Genomic DNA, 21810 nt, shown 5'->3' on the forward strand with positions numbered 1-21810 from the left:
TTAAAAAGATCAACCTGTTTATTTGTAAACTCAAATGAATTTGCATGCTGCAATGTACAAAGAAACAGCATTTATTATGTTCCAAAACCAAGATCACATGCCGAATGTTTATTCACAGAATAAGAATATTGGCCTGCTTTAATTTGTTGCGATGGAGGTGTTGGGGTAACTGACAAACTGCATAGATGCAAAACAAATTCTTACATGTAGTCTTTTGTCCCAAAAAATTCAACAAGGAAACACAAATAAAGTCCATGATAAAATCCAAAACAAAACAATCAATATCTGTATTTTGTAGAGTAGTCCTTTGGTGAAACTACAAGACCTCTTCCTTTTCTCGCTCCCCTGTACACGGTCTCGACAATGTCTATCATCTCCTGCTTGTCCTCCATGGTCCAGTTGATCTTGTTGTTGTTGCCCGTGCCCAAATCAATCATGATGTGCTTGTTCCTACACATAACAAACATAAACTTTAAGATCCGTATGAGGTAATTTCACAAAAAACAGTGCGACGACACATCACAATGACTCAATTTGGTAGGATAGCAATCGTTTGTTATTAATTGTGAGATGATTTGTCATTATTGGGAGATATTGATGTGTTTGGAACTGCAACTGCCTTTCTCATGCGAGACATAGCAAAAGAAAATCTTTGTTATAAACCTAGGTTACTGGATATTAACATTGATTAAGGCGTACCACCAAAAAAACATCCCATGATGCTTTCGGACTTACAAGCCATGTTGCAAGACCAGGGGATATAAACAAAGCGCTGTGATTATATATACCTATATTATGTGCACCTAATTTACAATACCTTCATATGCTTCGATTGGTCAGTCAAATGTCAATTAACAAATTGCTCTGCCTTTATGTCCGGTAGTAGCATTCAGTTTAATAGCAGTAAATTCCGAAACATAATTAAGTAGCAGGTAGGGGTTAGCGTCATGCTCAAGGATACCTACAGGTAGGCTGTGGGCATTAGAGATCGATCCCATTAGCTTTCGGCTGATATTGCACTCTTTACGCTTCAGCTGAGTCAACACTTTGCAACTTCATCTGACCCTCATTGGGACGCTTTATAGCCTTACCTGAAGAAGAACATGACCGTGCACGGGTCGTACAACTCGTACATCTTGTTGAAGTCGGGCACCTCTGTGATGTCCACCAAGTAAATCACTGCAAAGTTCTTAACCTGGGAATGAATTGGTCATAAAATGCATTAGGATTACTTTCTAGACTGATCAGATTATTTAATATTATAATTTTCTAAATGGTGAAACGGTTGTAAATGTAGTAATTTTCACACTATAGGTAAATAAAAATAAAGTACTTTTATGTCCCAAACTCCTTACCATTCGCCTTGCCGTTTATATACAACGTTTAATCGAATAAATTATCAGAAAATTATGAATAATCGCTTTTGCAATGCAAATTGTAAACTAACTTCAACGCAAAAGCAAGAGTCCGCTGCAGTTTGAGCAGAACTGAAGAGGGGTCGTTTACATAAATAGTGTTGACCTAACCTCAAAAGTGAATTGTGTCTCATGTAAAGAGAGTTGGGATCAACAAACCTTCTCGGCAATGCTGTACAGAACTTCGTCCATTTTCATGCATGTGGGATCCCAATCGTGACCAAAACGGATCACCAACACCCGGTCCTCTTCAGAGAGGATCGCCTGGTCGACCTGCCAGCCATTGTGGAGATGCGGGAGCATGTACGACATGATGCGTTTTCAGTGTCGACGAGCCTCTAAAGGAAACATAACATGCATCAAATCAAACAATATCAGGATTTCATTGACTAACTATAGGCCAACGTGAAATGACTATCCTATCCATTAGCTGAATTGCTAGTAGGTACGTGCTAGTCGGCTAAGTTATGCGCCCCATTTCATTATTGGAGACTATATTGATCAAACTAATTCACGTTTATGGTAATCGGGTAAATGTATATATACTTAAATACATACCACAAAAAAAATGCACGAATATCCCAGTAAAAAGAGACTTGTATACAGTAAATTGCAAATCGTAGACTAGCCAGTAACTAGGGTTAGCTTCAATTGGGAAGCTAGCCTTTTGTATACGTAATACGTAGGTTAGACACGTTGCCTTGCGTCACGACGTCTTCTTCTTCTTTTATTTTTATTGGTTGTTCACACCCAACTCAAAAAATATAATAATTGTATTATATATATATATATATATATATATATACACACATATACATATATATATATATATATATATACATATATATATATATATACATATATATACATATATATGTATACATATATATATATATATATATGTATGTATATATATATATATATATATGTATGTATACATATATATATATATATATGTATGTATATATATATATATATATATATATATATATATACATATATATACACATATATATATATATATATATAACTGATAAGAGAAGATCAGACGTAGTCAGCACACTTTCACACAGAGACTTGTAATGTTTAATTATTTTTGTGCAAATTAATAAAATATAAACATAGGCTACAATGAACTAGACATAGGCCTCAGGTAAAAGGTTTCCGGTAGATCGGCCTACCGATGACATAGCAGCATTTTACGGCACTCCTCGGAGCATGAATCAGCAATCATCAGTTATAGCTCACAGGCTTAAAGGCAATCTCACTACTGAGCTTCGATTCATATTACTGTGGTTCTGATAAGTCAAAGCTTTTCTTGTCCCAATTCTGAATACTTGGGACTACAACCCTGGTATTATTTTGGCTTTACGAAGAGGGAGACTTGGAAAAACTCAGAAATTGTTCCCTTAAAGCTAAATCTCTTTCCCACCATCAATCTTTTCATCAAGTATTCTGAAAAAAACAAAATAATCAAGATACGGGCAGAAACATTTCAGTTACATTAGAAACTTAGAAACATTCAGTTGTGCATTTCAACCTCCAGTCGGACGTCCCACCAGCGAATCCAATTGGATTACAGGTTGTTTGAGGTCATTAGGGAGTAGGCAGAGAGGACACTGAGAACATGAATGATTATCTTCACAGGCCAACGGATCCAACCAAAATAATCGGTAGTGTGGACCACATAGTCTCTATCACTAGAATCAAATCAAAAAGGGGGTCCTCCGATCGATCAACCGGCACCATCACTGCCCGGTCCATTGCTGTCCCGTGAGGTGCTTGTTCATGAAAGATCTTGTAGGCTGCTTATGGCTCTGTCCCTGAAGGGTGTTCAGCATTTGGTTGGCATGGAAACCAAGGTAAAAGGTGACGATAGGGGTTTCCAGGAGACATGCAAGCGGCCTCCAAACTGCGGCGGCCGCTATTCAAACGGGTGCTCTGGACACGAGCGGTTCACCTCGAACCATTCATCTATACAACTGAGAGGATGAGAAAATAGAGCGTAGCGTTAGCATATCTGGCTCTCTAATGTCATAGCGGTCATGTGTCATGTCGTGTGTGTGTGTGTGTGTGTGTGTGTGTGTGTGTGTGTGTGTGTGTGTGTGTGTGTGTGTGTGTGTGTGTGTGTGTGTGTGTGTGTGTGTGTGTGTGTGTGTGTGTGTGTGTGTGCATGCGTTACCCTTTGTGGTAGATGCAGAGACAAGGCAGCCTTGCAATAGTGTCCCCCTGATCCAGTTCCTCTAAACAAATGGTACATTCCCCCGAGTCCTTGGACAGAATGTCCTCTGAGGAACACAACAGATACAAAAAAAATTGACGTTAAAGCTGGGTTTGGTGAACTGAGACGTTGCACATCTTTGAGCTAGGCATCAAAAAGCATCCACATATATGTTTGAACCTGACCTCTAAAGGGATATCATATATTTATATAGGGACACCAGTATGCTACATTCACAAAAGAAGACAAGGCATCATATAAAGGACAACAAATAGCCTACTTCAGTCATGTGATGCCTTGCAAAAGAGACGCACTGAAGAAAAAGGAGAAGCAAGAAAAACAAACCAGAAAGTCAAGGTCAGGATACGATAATTACAAAAGACACATAGACCTTTGGCAGTTTAAGGATATATACACTAGACAAACTCACAAAGCACAATAGCTTGTAGAGCCACAGCAGGGTCATATTTAAGAGCAGAAAAAACTATTCCGTTCTCCTTTGTCTTGCTAAGGAGAACCAGAGACCCAGAAACAAAACAGTTATTTTTTTGTCGCTTTATTTGTGTGCATGTACTGTGCAGGTCTTTACAACATGATGTATGTGGGACACGTATATGTCCCACGTATATGATGTTATTAAATACAGTGTCTCCTCAACACGTTGTAGCATCCCCCATAAGTATCAGATAACAATGTAATGCCCATATCACAACAACTTAGGGGTTCTCAAGTACCCCTGGGTTCTGGGGTGTTCTGGGTAACGCAGGAAAACAGCGGACCTGGAGGGGATTGGGGAAACCCTGACACAACGTGTGTAACCAATTAATAATAAAAAATAAAATAATAATAGAAACAATACTAAAACATATTGGAATGTATTGTTCATCGTATCAGACGTTCTGTACCGGCCTGAACGTGGTTTAGCCCATATTCTTCTTTAAAGGGCAACACACGTTCGGGTACCAAGACAACCTGTAAAAACACAATGCAATTTACAATACATAGAACATTTGTTCAATGATGAATTGTGTTGTTACAGGTTGTTGAGTTCACAGGCCTTCATCTCACAAACAGGCAACAATATAGACCAGGGGTCTCAAACTCGCGGCCCGGGGTCAATTGAGGCCCGTGGGATGATATTTTGCGGCCCCCTACTTGACATCAAAGTTTAGTGTTAGTGCGGCCCGTGCGTTGTTGTCAAACGCACATTTTTGCTAAGTGGCTTGCCACGCTTTTTCATCATTTGTGATAGGGTGAACAGGGGTCATGTTTATAAAACTGTGCGTGGGATCGTTACTAAAAGTGTACGTACGCCCAAAAGCCAAGTTTTGCCTGCGCCAACAAATATTCAGATTATAAAACCCTGCGTACGCACACCATACGCAATCTTTTCTTTATAAATCACAGAGTGCCTACAAGTGTGCACAGCTGAATCAGCTTCACGTTCCGCCCTGTACACGCCCCTTTTTAACCATAAATGGTCAATGCAAATGACCTCATGAATGCGATCTGCATATAAAACAGACTCAGATGCAAGTATTATGTCTTGTCGGAAACAATGGCAGAAGGACTGAGAAAAGCAAAAAAGCGAAATTTCACGGAGGTTGAAGTGGAGACACTTGGGGTGGGTGAGATGGAGGCCCGAAAAGTAGTTTTGATCGGCGGTCACGGGATTGGGATCGCCAACAACAAAAAGCAGAGTGAGTGGCAACATGTTGCTGCAGCAGTGAACTCTGTCAGTAGCACGGAGCGCACAGTCCCAGAATTAAAAAAGAAGTGGTCTGACATAAAGGTACATATTTTAATGTAGCCTACCAATAAATCGTTATGGTCCCTAAAGACCCTCTCCCTCCGAATCCTGCCATTTGCATGGTCCGCCAGAAGTGCCATATGGTACAGCATTACCACGGTGCTCACCTCTGTATTTATAGGGTTACGGTAATAAGACTGACCGAGAACACCTTGGATAATCAGTTTGTAATCACCCACGTAAAATGTTCTTGAACATAACCCCTTTTTAATGCCTGATTTGTCATGAAAAGCATCAAGAGTAACGGACAACGGTTGTGATGAGGAGTGTGGCTTGGTTTTTTACCACACTTGGGATTTTATTGACATTTGATTATGTGTTTACAGTGTCACATAAAAATATTATGTTATCGACACATGTTGGACAGATGCTTATATCATGCAGTCGCGCCGTCAGTGGACAGTATGGAGTGACGGGATTAAATATAGAGAATTTTTATTTATTTATATTCTAAGGAGATGTTTCTGGAGTTATAACTGAGAAATAACACAGTTGACTTAAATTATTCTGATTACATAGATTTAACGCATGATACGGGTTGAAATTAAATTTATCAAGGGCGATGATTAAACATAATCGTTCTTCTCACTCTACAATTCTTCTGTCTGACTTCAGTTCACCACCACACCATCTGTGTCGCCAATTCTCCTTTTCCTCCAAACCATGTGTACGCATGGGTCAGAGTTTGCAGTTCAGTCCGGGGTGAACTGCAGCATGGAGGAGAAAGTGAATGTTGCCGTTTGCGACTCCCGGAGCTCTATATATAATATAATAGTATGTAATATAATATTTGTATGCATAATATCACGGCCAAAAGCTCTGTGCGCCTCCGGATGGCCGTAGCGCGGGGAGCTCTCATAGGGATTGGGCTTCTCGGGGTTTGTTTACCGGCGTTGCTATGTTTCCGGTCTTGTGTGTTCCAACGGTTTATTAGGTAGGCCTATCTAATAAATCTCTGTCTATTCAATACTTCATTCACTGCCTCTTCCGTGGTCATTACAATATTATGAATAGACTGCGTTGGGTTCTCCGACGTCTCCCTTTGTTGTTATACTCTAATGCACGAATTAACTAAAAGAGCCATCTTTGACTGTCTTAAAAAAACAACTAAAAAGTAGTAGTACTTTTCTAAGTTAAGACAGTCAAAGATGGCTCTTTTAGTTAATTTGTAACAACTGCAGTTGGTCAAGGACTTTAGTTTACATGCATGTTTCTTAATAAATACATTTAAAATCAATTCTTAACTTTAGTTTTCATTCTTACATTAGAGTAATGGCACGTAATGTTTTAATGGTATGATGTCATGTTTGTAAATATTACTGTACATTGTGAATATTGCACTGAAGCTTGCACTGAAGAAAATCGTGACGAAAATCGAAATCACAATATCTGCCAGAAAAATCGCAATTCGATCTTTTCCTGAAATCGTTCAGCCCTACGGCCCAGTCTACCCATGTAGACTGGGGTCAGTAAGAGGACAGTAGTGTTTGTATGGCTGGCCTCCATTTTTGGTTTCCACTACTTCAAAAACCACTAAATAGGACCGTCTGTATCAAGCTGGTAGTTGACTATTCCCTGTATTTTGCTTACTGTTGTAGGCCAGGCGAGTTTTGCTGAAACAGCTGAGCAGGTGTTTCTCCATCTCCTCAGACGCCACATACTTGGAACACACGGGACAGTGGAAGCCTGGGGGCAAGATAAATGGACAAACAGGACAAATAGATATGAAGTGCTCTCTCTTCAGCCAGACCCTGTGACTCAGCTGTGTGTGTGTGTGTGTGTGTGTGTGTGTGTGTGTGTGTGTGTGTGTGTCATCTGAGAAAAGATTATTAGGACATGACCAGCCAAGTCGCAATTGAGATAAACCATGTTATATGTAATGTGACACTGTCGGCTGTGTCCCTATTTTCTCTCTCTCTCTCTCTCTCTCTCTCTCTCTCTCTCTCTCTCTCTCTCTCTCTCTCTCTCTCTCTCTCTCTCTCTCTCTCTCTCTCTCTCTCTCTCTCTCTCTCTCTCTCTCTCTCTCTCTCTCTCTCTCTCTCTCTCTCTCTCTCTCTCTCTCTCTCTCACACACACACACACACACACACACACACACACACACACACACACACACACACACACACACACACACACACACACACACACACACACACACCCTCTGCAATAATTTACAAGAGCATAACAGACAATTGTTTACCAGCAATGAGGTCATAAATGTACGATCATAAGACTTCCTGGTCTGGAAAGCTGTATGTATAATAATTTATACAAATAGCAATTCTGCTATAAACGACAGAGGGAACGAGGAAACATGTAGTTTACGAGAGCTCACGATAATAAAAAACATGTGGTTTTGTTTTTGTACCGAAGCATATATTATGACTAGGACCTGCCAACCGCATACATGTTAGAACAAATCTAGCTTCGCATTCATATTTCAGTCGACTTATCGACTAATGCGTTGAATAACTGGGGCATATGGTGTCAGGTCATGTGCCCCCTCGCTTTTTGCAACAGCGTCACCTCCTCTTCTGTTTGTGTGTGGTTTTTTTTGTTTCTGTGTTTTTGGGTTGAGAAACAGCTTGTGCCTCAACTATTGAGCAACGTGCAGTCGGGGATTGGGGAAGTTGTTTTTTTTTGCTGCTGGCTCAGACTGAAGGCAGTTACTCTGTGTTTTGAGGCATGGCGTCAAACGTGCAACGACGAGAAGGAAGCTCTTATCTGTTGACCTACATAGTTATTTTGTACTCCTTCTCGGCAACGCTTATAAACATGACACCTTTCAGAGACACGAGATGGAAAGAAAGGGATTCTTTGTTTAAAATCAGAGGGAAAAAAAACAACAATGTAGGCCTAACATGTTGGTTATTAATAGGCTACAATATGTCCCCCTCACGATCGTTGATATGTTGCTGTGCAACATGTGGAATTGCAATTGTAAATGAGAATATTTTATCATTCAATGTTGACGTAGGGTTATATTTTCTCTATCTTACCTCCTAGCATGCGAGGAGACAGGTGAGCCGGCAGGGACCCTATGAGCAGCCGATGCCCCCCAGCGGGCAGGTCGCTCTCGCCTTCCGTGCCGTCGAGGCTTTGATTGAGTGCGTGTGATCCCGACCTGCCATTGCCCGGTATATCTAGTCCAACACCACTCGAACCACCACTTCCACCATCAACAGTGTACCGAATCCTGGGCCCGTCGGGGCCGTTCGTGTATCGAAATCCTGCGATTCCCTCGCTGGCGTTCGGATTACCAGATGGCAGGTCCGAACTTGAATATGCCCTGGTTCTTCCATCAAATACAGGATTGCTCTGTTTGGCACCCATGGTGTATGAAGTAGCCCAAGTTCTAAAAATGTACAAGGTTTGGTTTTTCTTAGTTTTTTTTATCTACAAGACATTGTTACAGTTCGTCCAGAAGAGTTCGCATCAAAATCTGCGATGAAGAATAAGCAACAGTTGGCTCCATGCTCGCTCAGACCACTTAAAGTTGCATGGCGTGCGCTATATGCGCAAAGTGCGCACTCGTTGAGCAGAGATCATCCAAAACGGTATTTTTTTGACCGGGACGTCCTCTACAATCGGCGAATAAAGACGCAAGAACGACGCCTACGGTGGAATATGTTCACCATCTTCAAAGGGATTCAAAGGGAAGATCGCAAATGACTTAACGGCCGTCTAGTTCGGAATTGTTTTTGTAGTTCGGTTGCTTGGAAAGAAAAGCAAAGCAGGGATCGCCCTCCCCTCGAGAGGGTGCGTCAGGTGGCGACGTGACGTCACATGGAGTCTGCTCCCTCTGCCTCCAAACATCTCAATAGATCACGTACCGTTTTGCAATATGAACAGAGATGCTCAACCTAGTATTTGTGGCCTGTAACATGACAGAAACACTCAAGTTCTCGTCACAAAGTTTATTGGATAATCGTTTGACGTTGCATAACAAACATAACACCACATTTGGAGGGCAAACATAACACCAGGGGGAAAGTTAAGTTAAAAGGCTGATGAAAAGCCTTTGGAACATTTCAGGATCGGGGGCTTATAAGGACTGGAAGCTGTGCATTGGTTGCGACACACGCAAACCTCAATAATATTATATGAAAATAAAATAAAAAGTTTTGACTTCACTTGAAAACGAAATAGTTGCGTCTTGCAATGATGTTACCTAGGTCAGGATATGCACGTAGGGACTTGTAAAGCTATCGAGAGAACCTCCGCATTAATGAGCGGGAGAGAGACGGGGAAGGGGGAGTGTGAGCCGCTCCATGGATCCCCTCCGGCCGTCCACCGTGCGTTCTGGGCAGTGGTGAAAATGTGCTTTTACTGAAGAAGCGGTGTCACCGTCCAGTTGTTTATAGTAGATGAGATAGGAATGTGTTGTATAGACCCTACATAACCTTGATTGCTGTGTAACTGAACCAATAGTAATAATAATAATAATAATAATAATAATATTTATGGTATAATAATATTTTTTAACATTTATGGTATCAGCAAACAAACAGGAAACGGTCACGACCCTCGGGGTGTCGTCTCTACTAGCTAAGAAACAAAACCCTGAACCCTTGATTGTTCCTTTGTTTTCTTCTGCAGCTCCCTTTTGTGACACGTGATCGTCACCACACTCCTGTTCTGCTGCTCTCCCCTCTCCTCCTGGCTCCTTAAAAAAACAACTAACATACATGCAACGGCCCACCATTTTCAACTAAGTTCATCTGTTAGCTTTTAATGTTTCTCTAAAAGCTAAATAAACAAGCAAACAAACAAAAAAAGAAGGTACATTCAAACCAAAGCCACAGCAAACATGATTAACGTCCCACTATTTGGACAGTTTTTCTGCATACCAGCCCACCGAGGGCTGTGGGGTATCGGTATAGTTTGAGCTAACCAGATGGTGAATGATTAGAGCTGATCTGCATGGTGCGTGACATCTACCCAGGCAGCCTGGTAGTGGACAGGAAAGTGTGTCTGTGTGTGTGTGTGTGTGTGTGTGTGTGTGTGTGTGTGTGTGTGTGTGTGTGTGTGTGTGTGTGTGTGTGTGTGCTTGCCAGTGTGTGTGTGTGTGTGTGTGTGTGTGTGTGTGTGTGTGTGTGTGTGTGTGTGCGTGTGCGTGTGTGTGTATGTGTGGGCGTGTTTTTGTTTGTGTGTTTTTGTGTGTGTGGGCATGTGTGGGGGGTTAGTGTGTGTGCAAACAGCACTGTATTTGGAAGCAAAAACCACTGAGACATTCAGGGAAATAGTGGATCATCTGCATATGTGAGCTTTTTATTTGGGTTTGGGTTTCATTATACGTGTGTGCGTGTGTGTGTGTGTGTGTGTGTGTGTGTGTGTGTGTGTGTGTGTGTGTGTGTGTGTGTGTGTGTGTGTGTGTGTGTGTGTGTGTGTGTGTGTGTGTGTGTGTGTGTGTGTTGTCTGTGTGTGTACGTGTTTATGTGTGCGTCTGTCTGTCAGTTGTTTTTCTTTGCCTGTGTTCAGCAAAAAATGTTTTGAAACTACTTGATAAGTGTAAGGGGCCAGCGTGTCAGAGGGGTTGTCCCGGGCTATCTCAGAGGTGACAGCCCATCTGCAGGCTCCCTTCGTGGGGCCGTCACTGCTGGCTCACTCCCATCTGCTGGTGGTCGGCCCCTGGTTCCCCTTCCACATCTGCGTGGTAATGCTCAAAACTGTCGTCGTCTATGTCTGGGAGCCCCAACAGCTAAGGAGCACAGGAAATAACATGATTAGGACTATCTTGGATGCAAGTTGGATGGTTAATGTGAGAAAAAGAGAGTGTGAGCTGAAGTTGGCACTACAGCATAACAGCATAACAGCATAAAGATCGACATTCAGGATGAGATATTTGATCAAAACTTTACCCTGATTAGCTGATTTAAGTGTGCCTATCATTCACATATTCAATTATCTAATGCAACTAATAATTATTTCTAATACTTAACAATAAGGGTAGAATAATAACATATGTTAACTGGGTAACACGCATTAACTGATATTTTCAAAGTTCATTAATAATGGTATAGTAACAATTTACGAATGGTGTTAGGTTTACTTATGGTTTTCATGCCACGCTTACATTCTTAAATAGGGTTAATTAATATAGTTAATAACATTGTTAATAGCATTAACTAATGTTAAGCATTGGTTAATTACTTTACCTTTGTTGTCAAGTGTTACCTAATCATTTCTAATATATATTTGAATGTACCTTAACCCTGGTTTCTCCATATTGCCGTCCCTAACTTCAACAACTTGTTTTACTTCGAAATGTAAGGTACAATAGATCTGCCATTTCACATTGTTGGGTGGTTTGTTCATAACCTAGAATAACCTAGGTGTGAACATTGGCAACATTGGCCACATAGAGTGGTTGGTAACCACATACGGAGGGGATTTGAGGGCGAGGCCTGGATGTGTGTCCTCGAATTATTACCCCCACGCACCTTTTTTAGTCATCAAATCCTACTGCAGATCTCTGCTTATGCCACACTCCACAAGGGATATATGTGTTTGCATATTGCACAGATTGTCTGTCGTACCTTTTAAAATGTAGGAAAAACTATGATGTAACTTAACTACTGTCCACTTTTTTAAGGTGGAATGGTGACCGTCAGTGTATTTTTGTATTACTTTGAATTAAAGTGAATACAGACAGAAAAAATATGTGTTGCATACACTTATTGTTACACTTATTGTTACAACACAAAATGTGTAAGGACACAGTGTCTTGTTGTTATAATGGCAGCCAATGAGATGACACTAGATAAAACCAATGGGTGGCGCTAACCACAGGGTCAGTTTACAGAAGTGTTATTTTTTATTTCTTAATGGCAGTCCACCGAAACATTGCTTCAGCACTGTTGAGGTCTTGTTATTAAAATAACGATTACACTGGATTTTTTACCCTGCTTTCAAGATGGAGGGTACTACTTTCAAACCACAAGGGGGCAGTGTTGGCACAGTATTACATTATAACAGTACAGGACATTATATAAAGTGTCGACAGGTCCTGACAGTGTACGCTTACGGGTCTGAAGGAAGTGAAGACCTTTTCCAGAACTTCCAGCAGTGTTTTCTTCCCACAGGAGGAGATGTAGTCCTGGGCCAACTGGAGGAAGGGAAGGCAGTCCTCACTCTCACTCCATACATGCTTCACACACACACACACACACACACACACACACACACACACACACACACACACACACACACACACACACACACACACACACACACACACACACACACACACACACACACACACACAGACACACAGACACACAGAGACACACACACCCAAACACAGACAGATAGACAGACACACACACACACAATACAAAACAGACAAACATACACACACACACATGCACCCCAACACAAACACAGCCACACAAACACGCACACACAAAAACACACACACACACACACACACACACACACAGACACACACACACACACACACACACACACACACACACACACACACACACACACACACACACACACACACACACACACACACACACACACACACACACACACACACAAACAATCAATATAGAATAACCTGCAACCTTTTTATAACTGCGTGTAAGGTATTCTGACAACCTACTGTATTGTAATCCATATATTATTAAAAGTGAAGGAAGAAAGCACATGCATAGGCAGTAGTGCAGAGAGAGAAGGGCTAGTTTTTCAGCAATAGGCGTCAGGCCAGGTTTGTGTAGACAAAGAGGTGTGACACATGCAATTATATTGTGGTTGTTTTGTGATAAAGAAAGGCAAGCATGCCATTGCCCTCTGACTCTTCAGAAATATAAATAGACCGGTAGCATTATGAACTCATCAAACAGACATTGGTCGGACTATATTACGCAAGAAACAGTTTGCGTTTTGATTGTGTGTGCGTGTGCATGAGCGTGTTCATGCGGGTGTGTGGGTCTATCTGAGAGTGAGTTGAAGAGAGAGATACAAACAGAAAGACAGGTGGAGAGATAGGGTGGAGAGAGAGTGGAGGGAGAGTGGTGGGAGAGAGAGGGATGATTTCAGTATTGATCGATCATAGGTTAGTGCATCTTCTGACTCCTGCGGAACCAGAGTCTCTGTCCCTGGGGGACCTCAACGGTTGAAAGGGTGTGCGAGTGTGTCTGTGCGAGAGAGGGCGAGTTAGAGAGAGAGAGAGAGAGAGAGAGAGAGAGAGAGAGAGAGAGAGAGAGAGAGAGAGAGAGAGAGAGAGAGAGAGAGAGAGAGAGAGAGAGAGAGAGAGAGAGAGAGAGAGAGAGAGGAGAGAGAGGAGAGAGAGGGAGGGAGGGAGGGAGAGAGATGGAGAGAGAGAGGGGGAGGGAGGGAGGGAGGGAGGGAGGGAGGGAGAGGGAGAGGGAGAGGGAGAGAGAGTCTCAACACAGGTGAGGTTTGGCATCATCCTCCAGGTCGTGGTATAAAGAGGGGGTCGGAATGATGACAGCTCCGGCAAATCGGGGTTGGTATAATAACACGAGGCCTGTGGCTGGAGGCTGCAACCACCAAGCAGGCTACTGCTGTTGATATAAGGAGATGTTTTCAGGAAGTATAAGAGGGCGCTCCACACTGCGATGACATCACCTCCCCTCCTGCCAAGCGCACACTGACGCACCCTCGTGCGGCACCATTCCCAGCTGGAACCCGGGACGCTCCCCCCAAGCCCGCCAACATGCGCGTGCACACACGGCCACACACACAGACACACACAAACCCAAACACGCGCATGCACATCCCCGTACGCATAGGCCCTGCATGACACTTACGAAATTGTCGGTGCCACCAGTCAAATTATCGGGGCAGAGCACGTAGAAGGAGATCCCCGGCTCTGCGTAAAAGTCCAACCGCCTTTCGTCGTCCTCCTCCGCGAAGATGAGGTCGAAAGGGTTACTCGAGCACCATTTCTCCGCCGCCTCCACCAACTGCTTAAACTCCATCCTCCTCCGTTTAGCCTCGCGCTGCCGTGCTGTGGGGTCCGCGTCTCCGGTGTTATCTCCCGCTGCCCTCTCGGTGATGCTCAAGCCTTTACAAACAACCGTTGACAGTGCCTCCTCCTCCTCCTACCGCATTAGCTACAGCATCGCCTGCACGGTGTAAAAAAAAAAAAAAAAAGGCATGCAGATGGACTATTTGCGCATCGCTAATAACCTACCGGGTTATCAGTTTTGATCAAACCCCCGTTGTCAAACCCCCGATCCGGTTTGTGTCCGTGATGAGCTCAGCCGTTCGGTCGCACAGAAGCACGCGGCCGGGAACGTTCACGTCCGCTCCGCGACGCGATGACGAATAACCAAGTTAGGCCGACATCCAATTCCAACACAACGATGTCCGCAACTTCAACCCTGGCGTTTATAACTGCAGTATAGTTTGTTGAAACCTCATTCAACACACAATCGATTGTTATTTTATTTTTGTATTAACGGGGGTAAAAAAAATAAGGCATGCCTTGACCCCATACAAGTGGCCTATACAACAGTGTAATTTAATCTGAAGCAAAAATTAAGACAAACTTGAGATGGAAAGCTGGTCACGATTTGGGATGTAGTTGTGTGATCCAGATCACTTCGTTACGTAAATCGGTCGGGAATGAGTTTTGGAAGAATAACTTATTGTCGTCCCGCACTCATGTGGAATTCCACACGATGGCGTCCTACCCCCGTCCACTTGTGTTGACTTCTCCTTACCCGTGCCATGTCCTCAATCCTAGTTGAAGTTACTAAACTTGCACATCCACTATTGAAAACATCATCAGCTGTGCTAACAATGCCATCCGCTATACTTTAACACACAAGGTATGAAAGCAAGTGCACACTGAACACTCTTCCACCCTATTTGACCCATATACCGACACCAACGTCAGAGGAATATGGTTGGATACGTGGATGGTGTTTTGGTGCCAATGTGTCGCCCCGCTTTGAAGGCCGAGCTCTCTGAGTGGCCAACGACGTGCGTCGCGACGTAGGTCGCATTGGTCGCGTCGTAGGTCGCATTGGTCGCGACGTAGGTCGCTCGTGTGGCTGCTTTCAGTCGCTGTGGTCGCTGGCTGGCATGGTCGCTCAAAATCTATGGGCGGTCGTTTATCAGTTAATTTGCATGTTAAGGTAACTTAGCGGGTTTTTTGCGACAGTTGAAGTACCAGAAAGCCGTGCTCTCTGGCGAAAGCTTCCTACAGCTCTTTATTGGAAATATTATTTTTATATTTTTATATTGAAGTAGGCCTACAGTTTAAAATGATGAAATCGTTGGTCTATCAGTGTCAATAAAATATATTAGTTGTAATTTGGGGCGGATTCAAATAATATATTTTAGATATTATATAGCCTATTTGTTTTGTTAAATGACAGTAAGCCTAAGGTATATTATACACAAAGTTCTTCGTTATAGAGTGATATATTAGTTGTAATTTGGGGCGCATTCAAATAATGTATTTTATATATTATATATAGCCTTTTTGTTTTGTTAAATGTCATTAAGCCTAATAAGGTATGTTATGCACAAAGTTCTTCGTTATAGAGTGATAAAACTTAATATGAGTGCAAAATGTAGAAGCAATTGTCCCAGTGGTACAAGCAGTAGTGACGCCTGGTTAGTAATCTAGAAGGCGGTTGTTCTATTCTCTCCAGGGTCAGATATATTTCTGCTCTTTTAGTCAAACTTACTGACGCAATCGGCCTCTTTCATTTGAACATTTTTGTATGATTTAGTACGATGGTATGATAATTATACGACGTAATGACGGGCTGCGACGCCTGGCTGGTATCGGCTGCTGGCTGCGACGACAGGCCAGCCACGGCTGGCCGCTGGCTGCCGCTGGCCACTGGCCGCTGGCTGCGGCTGGCAGCTGGCTCTGGCAGGCTGACCGACTATAACCGTTGTTATTTATTGGTCAACATGGAAAAAACATGAGGGGTAACTCTGTCGGTTTTTATCGGCCATCATGAAATAAACATAAGTGGTAACACTGTTGTTTTTATCAAATGAAACATGAGGGGTAACACTGTCGATATTTATCAAATAAAGCATAGGGGGTAACACTGTTGTTTTTTTATTGGTCGTCATGAAAAAAAACATAAAGGGTAACACTGTTGTCTTTGTCAAATAAAATATAAGGGGTAACACTGTCGTATTTTATTGGTCGTAATGAAAAAAGAAATATAAAAAAAAGAAAAGAAATTCTTTCTCAAATAAAATATAAGGGTTATAAATATAAATACACTGTTGTTTTTCATCAGTCATCATGGGAAAAAAACATAAGGGGTAACACTGTCGATATTTATAAAATAAAACATAGGGGGTAACACTGTCGTTTTTATCAAATGAAACATAAGCGGTAACACTGTCGTTTTTAATCGGCCGTCATGAAAAAAAACATAAGGGGTAACACTGTCGATATTTATCTATTAAAACATAGGGGGTAACACTGTCGTTTTCATCAAATGAAACATGAGGGGTGACACTGCCATTTTTCTTTGGTCGTCATGAAAAAAAACATAAGGGGTAACTGTTGTTTTTTATTGGTCGTCATGAAAAAAAACATAAGGGGTAACACTGTTGTTTTTTATTGGTCGTCATGAAAAAAAACATAAGTGGTAACACTGTTGTTTTTTATTGGTCGTCATGAAAAAAAACATAAGGGGTAACACTGTTGTTTTTTATTGGTCGTCATGAAAAAAAACATAAAGGGTAACACTGTTGTCTTTGTCAAATAAAATATAAGGGGTAACACTGTCGTTTTTTATTGGTCGTCATGAAAAAAATCATAAGGGAAATAATAGAAATACACAGATACATTTTAATGTCATTTATATCCTCTTTATTGATGATTGATTATTGTGTAATGTCATCGCCTCAGTGGTGCAGTGGAGTGCACTCTGCCTAACCCACTGGAGACCGCAGCTCAATTTCTGTGGGAGACACAATATCTTTAATTTTAAATGTAATGCTATCATGTCTATTGTCGTTGTTATCAAATAAAACATAGGGGGTGACACTGTTGTTTTTCTTTGGTCGTCATGAAAAAAAACATAAGGGGTAACACTGTTGTTTTTCTCAGTCATCATGGGAAAAAAACATGGGGGGTAACACTGTCGTTTTTATCAAATGAAACACCCCCAACGCAACGCTTCAATGCTTCAACGCGTGTACCGCGCCTAGACCAATGGTTCCCTATACAAAAATGCAGATTTTCAACGCCCCTAACGCGAGCAACGCGGTTGGTGTGGCCGTACCTTAAGGGGTAACACTGTTGTTTTTCTATTGGTCGTCATGAATAAAAACATAAGGGGTAATACTATTGTTTTTTATTGGTCGTCATGAAAAATAACATAAGGGGTAACACTGTAGTATTTGTCAAATAAAATATAAGGGGTAACACTGTCGTATTTTATTGGTCGAAATGAAAAAAAACATATAAAAAAAAAAAAAATTGTCTTTCTCAAATAAAATATAAGGGGTATCACTGTTGTTTATCATCAGTCATCATGGGAAAAAAAACATAAGGGGTAACAGTGTCGATATTTATCAAATAAAACATAGGTGTTAACACTGTTGTTTTTCTTTGGTCGTCAAGAAAAAAAACATGAGGGGTAACACTGTTGTTTTTCTTTGGTCGTCATAAAAAAAAACACAAGGGGTAACAGTGTCGTTTTTATCAAATGAAACATGAGGGGTAACACTGTCGTTTTTATCAAATGATACATAAGGGGTAACACTGTCGTTTTTTATCGGCCGTCATGAACAAAACATAAGGGGTAACACTGTCGATATATATATCCATTAAAAAACATTAGGGGTAACACTGTCGTTTTTATCAAATGAAACATAAGGGGTAACACTGTTGTTTTTTATTGGTCGTCATGAAAAAAAACATAAGGGGTAACACTGTTGTTATTTTATTGGTCGTCATGAATAAAAACATCAGGGGTAATACTGTTGTTTTTCTTTGGTCGTCATGAAAAAAAACACAAGGGGTAACACTGTCGTTTTTATCAAATGAAACATAAAGGGTAACACTGTCGTTTTTATCAAATGAAACAACATAAATCTCAGTGGGAAGTGGAGAGAGCTGTAAGCTTTCCTCCTGGTGACCGGGGTTCAAGTCCGGTTGATGTCTAACACTGTTGTTTTTTATTGGTCGTCATGAAAAAAAACATAAGGGGTAACACTGTTGTTTTTTATTGGTCGTCATGAAAAAAAACATAAATGGTAACACTGTTGTCTCTGTCAAATAAAATATAAGGGGTAACACTGTCGTTTTTTATTGGTCGTCATGAAAAAAAACATAAGGGGTAACACTGTTGTTTTTTATTGGTCGTCATGAAAAAAAACATATGGGGTAACACTGTTGTTTTTTATTGGTCATCATGAAAAAAAACATAAGGGGTAACACTGTTGTTTTTTATTGGTCGTCATGAAAAAAAACATGAATGGTAACACTGTTGTCTTTGTCAAATAAAATATAAGGGGTAACACTGTCGTTTTTATTGGTCGTCATGAAAAAAAACATAAGGGGTAACACTGTTGTTTTTTATTGGTCGTCATGAAAAAAAACATAAGGGGTAACACTGTTGTTTTTTATTGGTCGTCATGAAAAAAAACATAAGGGGTAACACTGTTGCTTTTTATTGGTCGTCATGAAAAAAAACATAAATGGTAACACTGTTGTCTTTGTCAAATAAAATATAAGGGGTAACACTGTCGTTTTTTATTGGTCGTCATGAAAAAAAACATCAGGGGTAACACTGTTGTTTTTTATTGGTCGTCATTAAAAAAAACATAAGGGGTAACACTGTTGTTTTTTATTGGTCGTCATGAAAAAAAACATAAGGGGTAACACTGTTGTTTTTTATTGGTCGTCATGAAAAAAAACCTAAATGGTAACACTGTTGTCTTTGTCAAATAAAATATAAGGGGTAACACTGTCGTTTTTTATTGGTCGACATGAAATATCATGTCTATTGCACTGTCACATATAACCTCAGACATATTCATAGTATAAATCTTAGTGGGAAGTGGAGAGAGCTGTGAGCTTTCCTCCTGGAGACCGGGGTTGTGTTGATGTCATCTATTGGAAGACTCTTATCTCTATTTCATGCGAATTATAAAGTATGTATAACCTTTGTGATGTCTTTATCCATTGTCTTGTTGGTGCATTGATAAGTTCGGAGGTTAACACTCTAAACAGCTCAGGTTCGGATCTCCGCAAAAACGTCGACAGGGGTACCACTGTCGTTATCTATTGGTCAACATGGAAAATACAAGAGGGGTAACTCTGTCGGTTTTTATCGGCCGTCATGAAATAAACAAAAGGGGTAACCCTGTCGACATTTATCAAATAAAACATAGGGGGTGACACTGTCGTTTTTCTTTGGTCGTCATGAAAAAAAACATAAGGGGTAACACTGTTGTTTTTTATTGGTCGTCATGAAAAAAAACAAAAGGGGTAACACTGTTGTTTTTTATTGGTCGTCATGAAAAAAAACATAAGGGGTAACACTGTTGTTTTTTATTGGTCGTCATGAAAAAAAACATAAATGGTAACAATGTTGTTTTTGTCAAATAAAATATAAGGGGTAACACTGTAGTTTTTTATTGGTCGTCATGAAAAAAAACATAAGGGGTAACACTGTTGTTTTTTATTGGTCGTCATGAAAAAAAACATAAGGGGTAACACTGTTGTTTTTTATTGGTCGTCATGAAAAAAAACAAGGGGTAACACTGTTGTTTTTTATTGGTCGTCATGAAAAAAAACATAAATGGTAACACTGTTGTCTTTGTCAAATAAAATATAAGGGGTAACACTGTCGTTTTTTATTGGTCGACATGAAATATCATGTCTATTGCACTGTCATACATAACCTCAGACATATTTATGGTATAAATCTCAGTGGGAAGTGGAGAGAGTTGTGAGCTTTCCTCCTGGAGACCGGGGTTCAAGTCCGGTTGATGTCTACTGTTGGAAGACTCTTATCTCTATTTCATGCAAATTATAAAGTCAAGTATAACCTTTGTGATGACTTTATTCAGTGTCTTGATGGTGCATTGATAAGTTCGGAGGTTAACACTCTAAACAGCTCAGGTTCGGATCCCTGCAAAAACGTCGACAGGGGTAGCACTGTCATTTTCCATTGGTCAACATGGAAAAAACATGAGGGGTTACGCTGTCGGTTTTTATCGGCCGTCATGAAATAGACATAAGGGGTAACACTGTTGATATTTATCAATAAAACATAGGGGGTGACACTGTCGTTTTTCTTTGGTCGTCATGAAAAAAAACATAAGGGGTAACACTGTTGTTTTTTATTGGTCGTCATGAAAAAAAACATAAGGCGTAACACTGTTGTTTTTTATTGGTCGTCATGAAAAAAAACATAAGGGGTAACACTGTTGTTTTTTATTGGTCGTCATGAAAAAAAACATAAGGGGTAACACTGTTGTTTTTTATTGGTCGTCATGAAAAAAAACATATGGGGTAACACTGTTGTCTTTGTCAAATAAAATATAAGGGGTAACACTGTCGTTTTTTATTGGTTGTCATGAAAAAAAACATAAGGGGTAACACTGTTGTTTTTTATTGGTCGTCATGAAAAAAAACATAAGGGGTAACACTGTTGTTTTTTATTGGTCGTCATGAAGAAAAACATAAGGGGTAACACTGTTGTTTTTTATTGGTCGTCATGAAAAAAAACATAAATGGTAACACTGTTGTCTCTGTCAAATAAAATATAAGGGGTAACACTGTAGTTTTTTATTGGTCGTCATGAAAAAAAACATAAGGGGTAACACTGTTGTTTTTATTGGTCGTCATGAAAAAAAACATAAGGGGTAACACTGTTGTTTTTTATTGGTCGTCATGAAAAAAAACAAGGGGTAACACTGTTGTTTTTTATTGGTCGTCATGAAAAAAAACATAAATGGTAACACTGTTGTCTTTGTCAAATAAAATATAAGGGGTAACACTGTCGTTTTTTATTGGTCGACATGAAATATCATGTCTATTGCACTGTCATATATAACCTCAGACATATTTATGGTATAAATCTCAGTGGGAAGTGGAGAGAGCTGTGAGCTTTCCTCATGGAGACCGGGGTTCAAGTCCGGTTGATGTCTTCTGTTGGAAGACTCTAATCTCTATTTCATGCAAATTATAAAGTCAAGTATAACCTTTGTGATGACTTTATTCAGTGTCTTGATGGTGCATTGATAAGTTCGGCGGTTAACACTCTATACAGCTCAGGTTCGGATCCCTGCAAAAACGTCGACAGGGGTACCACTGTCATTTTCCATTGGTCAACATGGAAAAAACATGAAGGGTTACGCTGTCGGTTTTTATCGGCCGTCATGAAATA

At 40.8% G+C, this 21810-nt stretch overlaps 3 protein-coding genes across 3 annotated transcripts; all 3 read right to left on the reverse strand.

The window, feature by feature from the left end:
* Positions 1-93: 93 nt before the first annotated feature.
* txnl4a (thioredoxin-like 4A) lies at positions 94-2118 on the reverse strand. Its single transcript, XM_056582901.1, has 4 exons — positions 1974-2118; positions 1575-1753; positions 1092-1195; positions 94-450 (listed from the first exon to the last, which is right to left on the reverse strand). Exons 2-4 carry the CDS (start codon positions 1725-1727, stop codon positions 279-281), a joined length of 429 nt encoding a protein of 142 aa, XP_056438876.1. The 5' UTR covers positions 1728-1753; positions 1974-2118; the 3' UTR covers positions 94-278.
* A 326-nt stretch (positions 2119-2444) lies between these two features.
* LOC130375834 (E3 ubiquitin-protein ligase znrf2-like) lies at positions 2445-9238 on the reverse strand. The gene is made up of 4 exons (XM_056582949.1): positions 8446-9238; positions 7037-7132; positions 3598-3703; positions 2445-3397 (listed from the first exon to the last, which is right to left on the reverse strand). Exons 1-4 carry the CDS (start codon positions 8777-8779, stop codon positions 3340-3342), a joined length of 594 nt encoding a protein of 197 aa, XP_056438924.1. The 5' UTR covers positions 8780-9238; the 3' UTR covers positions 2445-3339.
* A 1566-nt stretch (positions 9239-10804) lies between these two features.
* On the reverse strand, positions 10805-14767 carry mturn (maturin, neural progenitor differentiation regulator homolog (Xenopus)). The gene is made up of 3 exons (XM_056582950.1): positions 14230-14767; positions 12474-12596; positions 10805-11147 (listed from the first exon to the last, which is right to left on the reverse strand). The coding sequence occupies exons 1-3, from the start codon at positions 14398-14400 to the stop codon at positions 11040-11042; spliced, it is 402 nt and encodes a 133-aa protein (XP_056438925.1). The 5' UTR covers positions 14401-14767; the 3' UTR covers positions 10805-11039.
* Positions 14768-21810: the final 7043 nt, after the last annotated feature.

The sequence above is a fragment of the Gadus chalcogrammus genome, chromosome 22 (assembly GCF_026213295.1).
Source record: "Gadus chalcogrammus isolate NIFS_2021 chromosome 22, NIFS_Gcha_1.0, whole genome shotgun sequence".
NCBI classification, from domain to species: domain Eukaryota; kingdom Metazoa; phylum Chordata; class Actinopteri; order Gadiformes; family Gadidae; genus Gadus; species Gadus chalcogrammus.

Excerpts from the sequence above, each read along its gene's own strand:
- txnl4a (XM_056582901.1), bottom strand. The coding sequence starts at position 1,727 with ATGTCGTACATGCTCCCGCATCTCCACAATGGCTGGCAGGTCGACCAG. Across the intron at positions 1,196-1,574 it reads TGTACAGCATTGCCGAGAAG|GTTAAGAACTTTGCAGTGAT; the intron begins GTTTGTTGATCC and ends ATTCATTCCCAG. Across the intron at positions 451-1,091 it reads ACGGTCATGTTCTTCTTCAG|GAACAAGCACATCATGATTG; the intron begins GTAAGGCTATAA and ends TGTTATGTGTAG.
- LOC130375834 (XM_056582949.1), bottom strand. The coding sequence starts at position 8,779 with ATGGGTGCCAAACAGAGCAATCCTGTATTTGATGGAAGAACCAGGGCA. Across the intron at positions 7,133-8,445 it reads GTCTCCTCGCATGCTAGGAG|GCTTCCACTGTCCCGTGTGT; the intron begins GTAAGATAGAGA and ends TCTTGCCCCCAG. Across the intron at positions 3,398-3,597 it reads CTCTGCATCTACCACAAAGG|TTGTATAGATGAATGGTTCG; the intron begins GTAACGCATGCA and ends TCATCCTCTCAG.
- mturn (XM_056582950.1), bottom strand. The coding sequence starts at position 14,400 with ATGGAGTTTAAGCAGTTGGTGGAGGCGGCGGAGAAATGGTGCTCGAGT. Across the intron at positions 12,597-14,229 it reads CTGGTGGCACCGACAATTTC|CATGTATGGAGTGAGAGTGA; the intron begins GTAAGTGTCATG and ends GTGTGTGTGAAG. Across the intron at positions 11,148-12,473 it reads TCTTCACTTCCTTCAGACCC|CTGTTGGGGCTCCCAGACAT; the intron begins GTAAGCGTACAC and ends TGTGCTCCTTAG.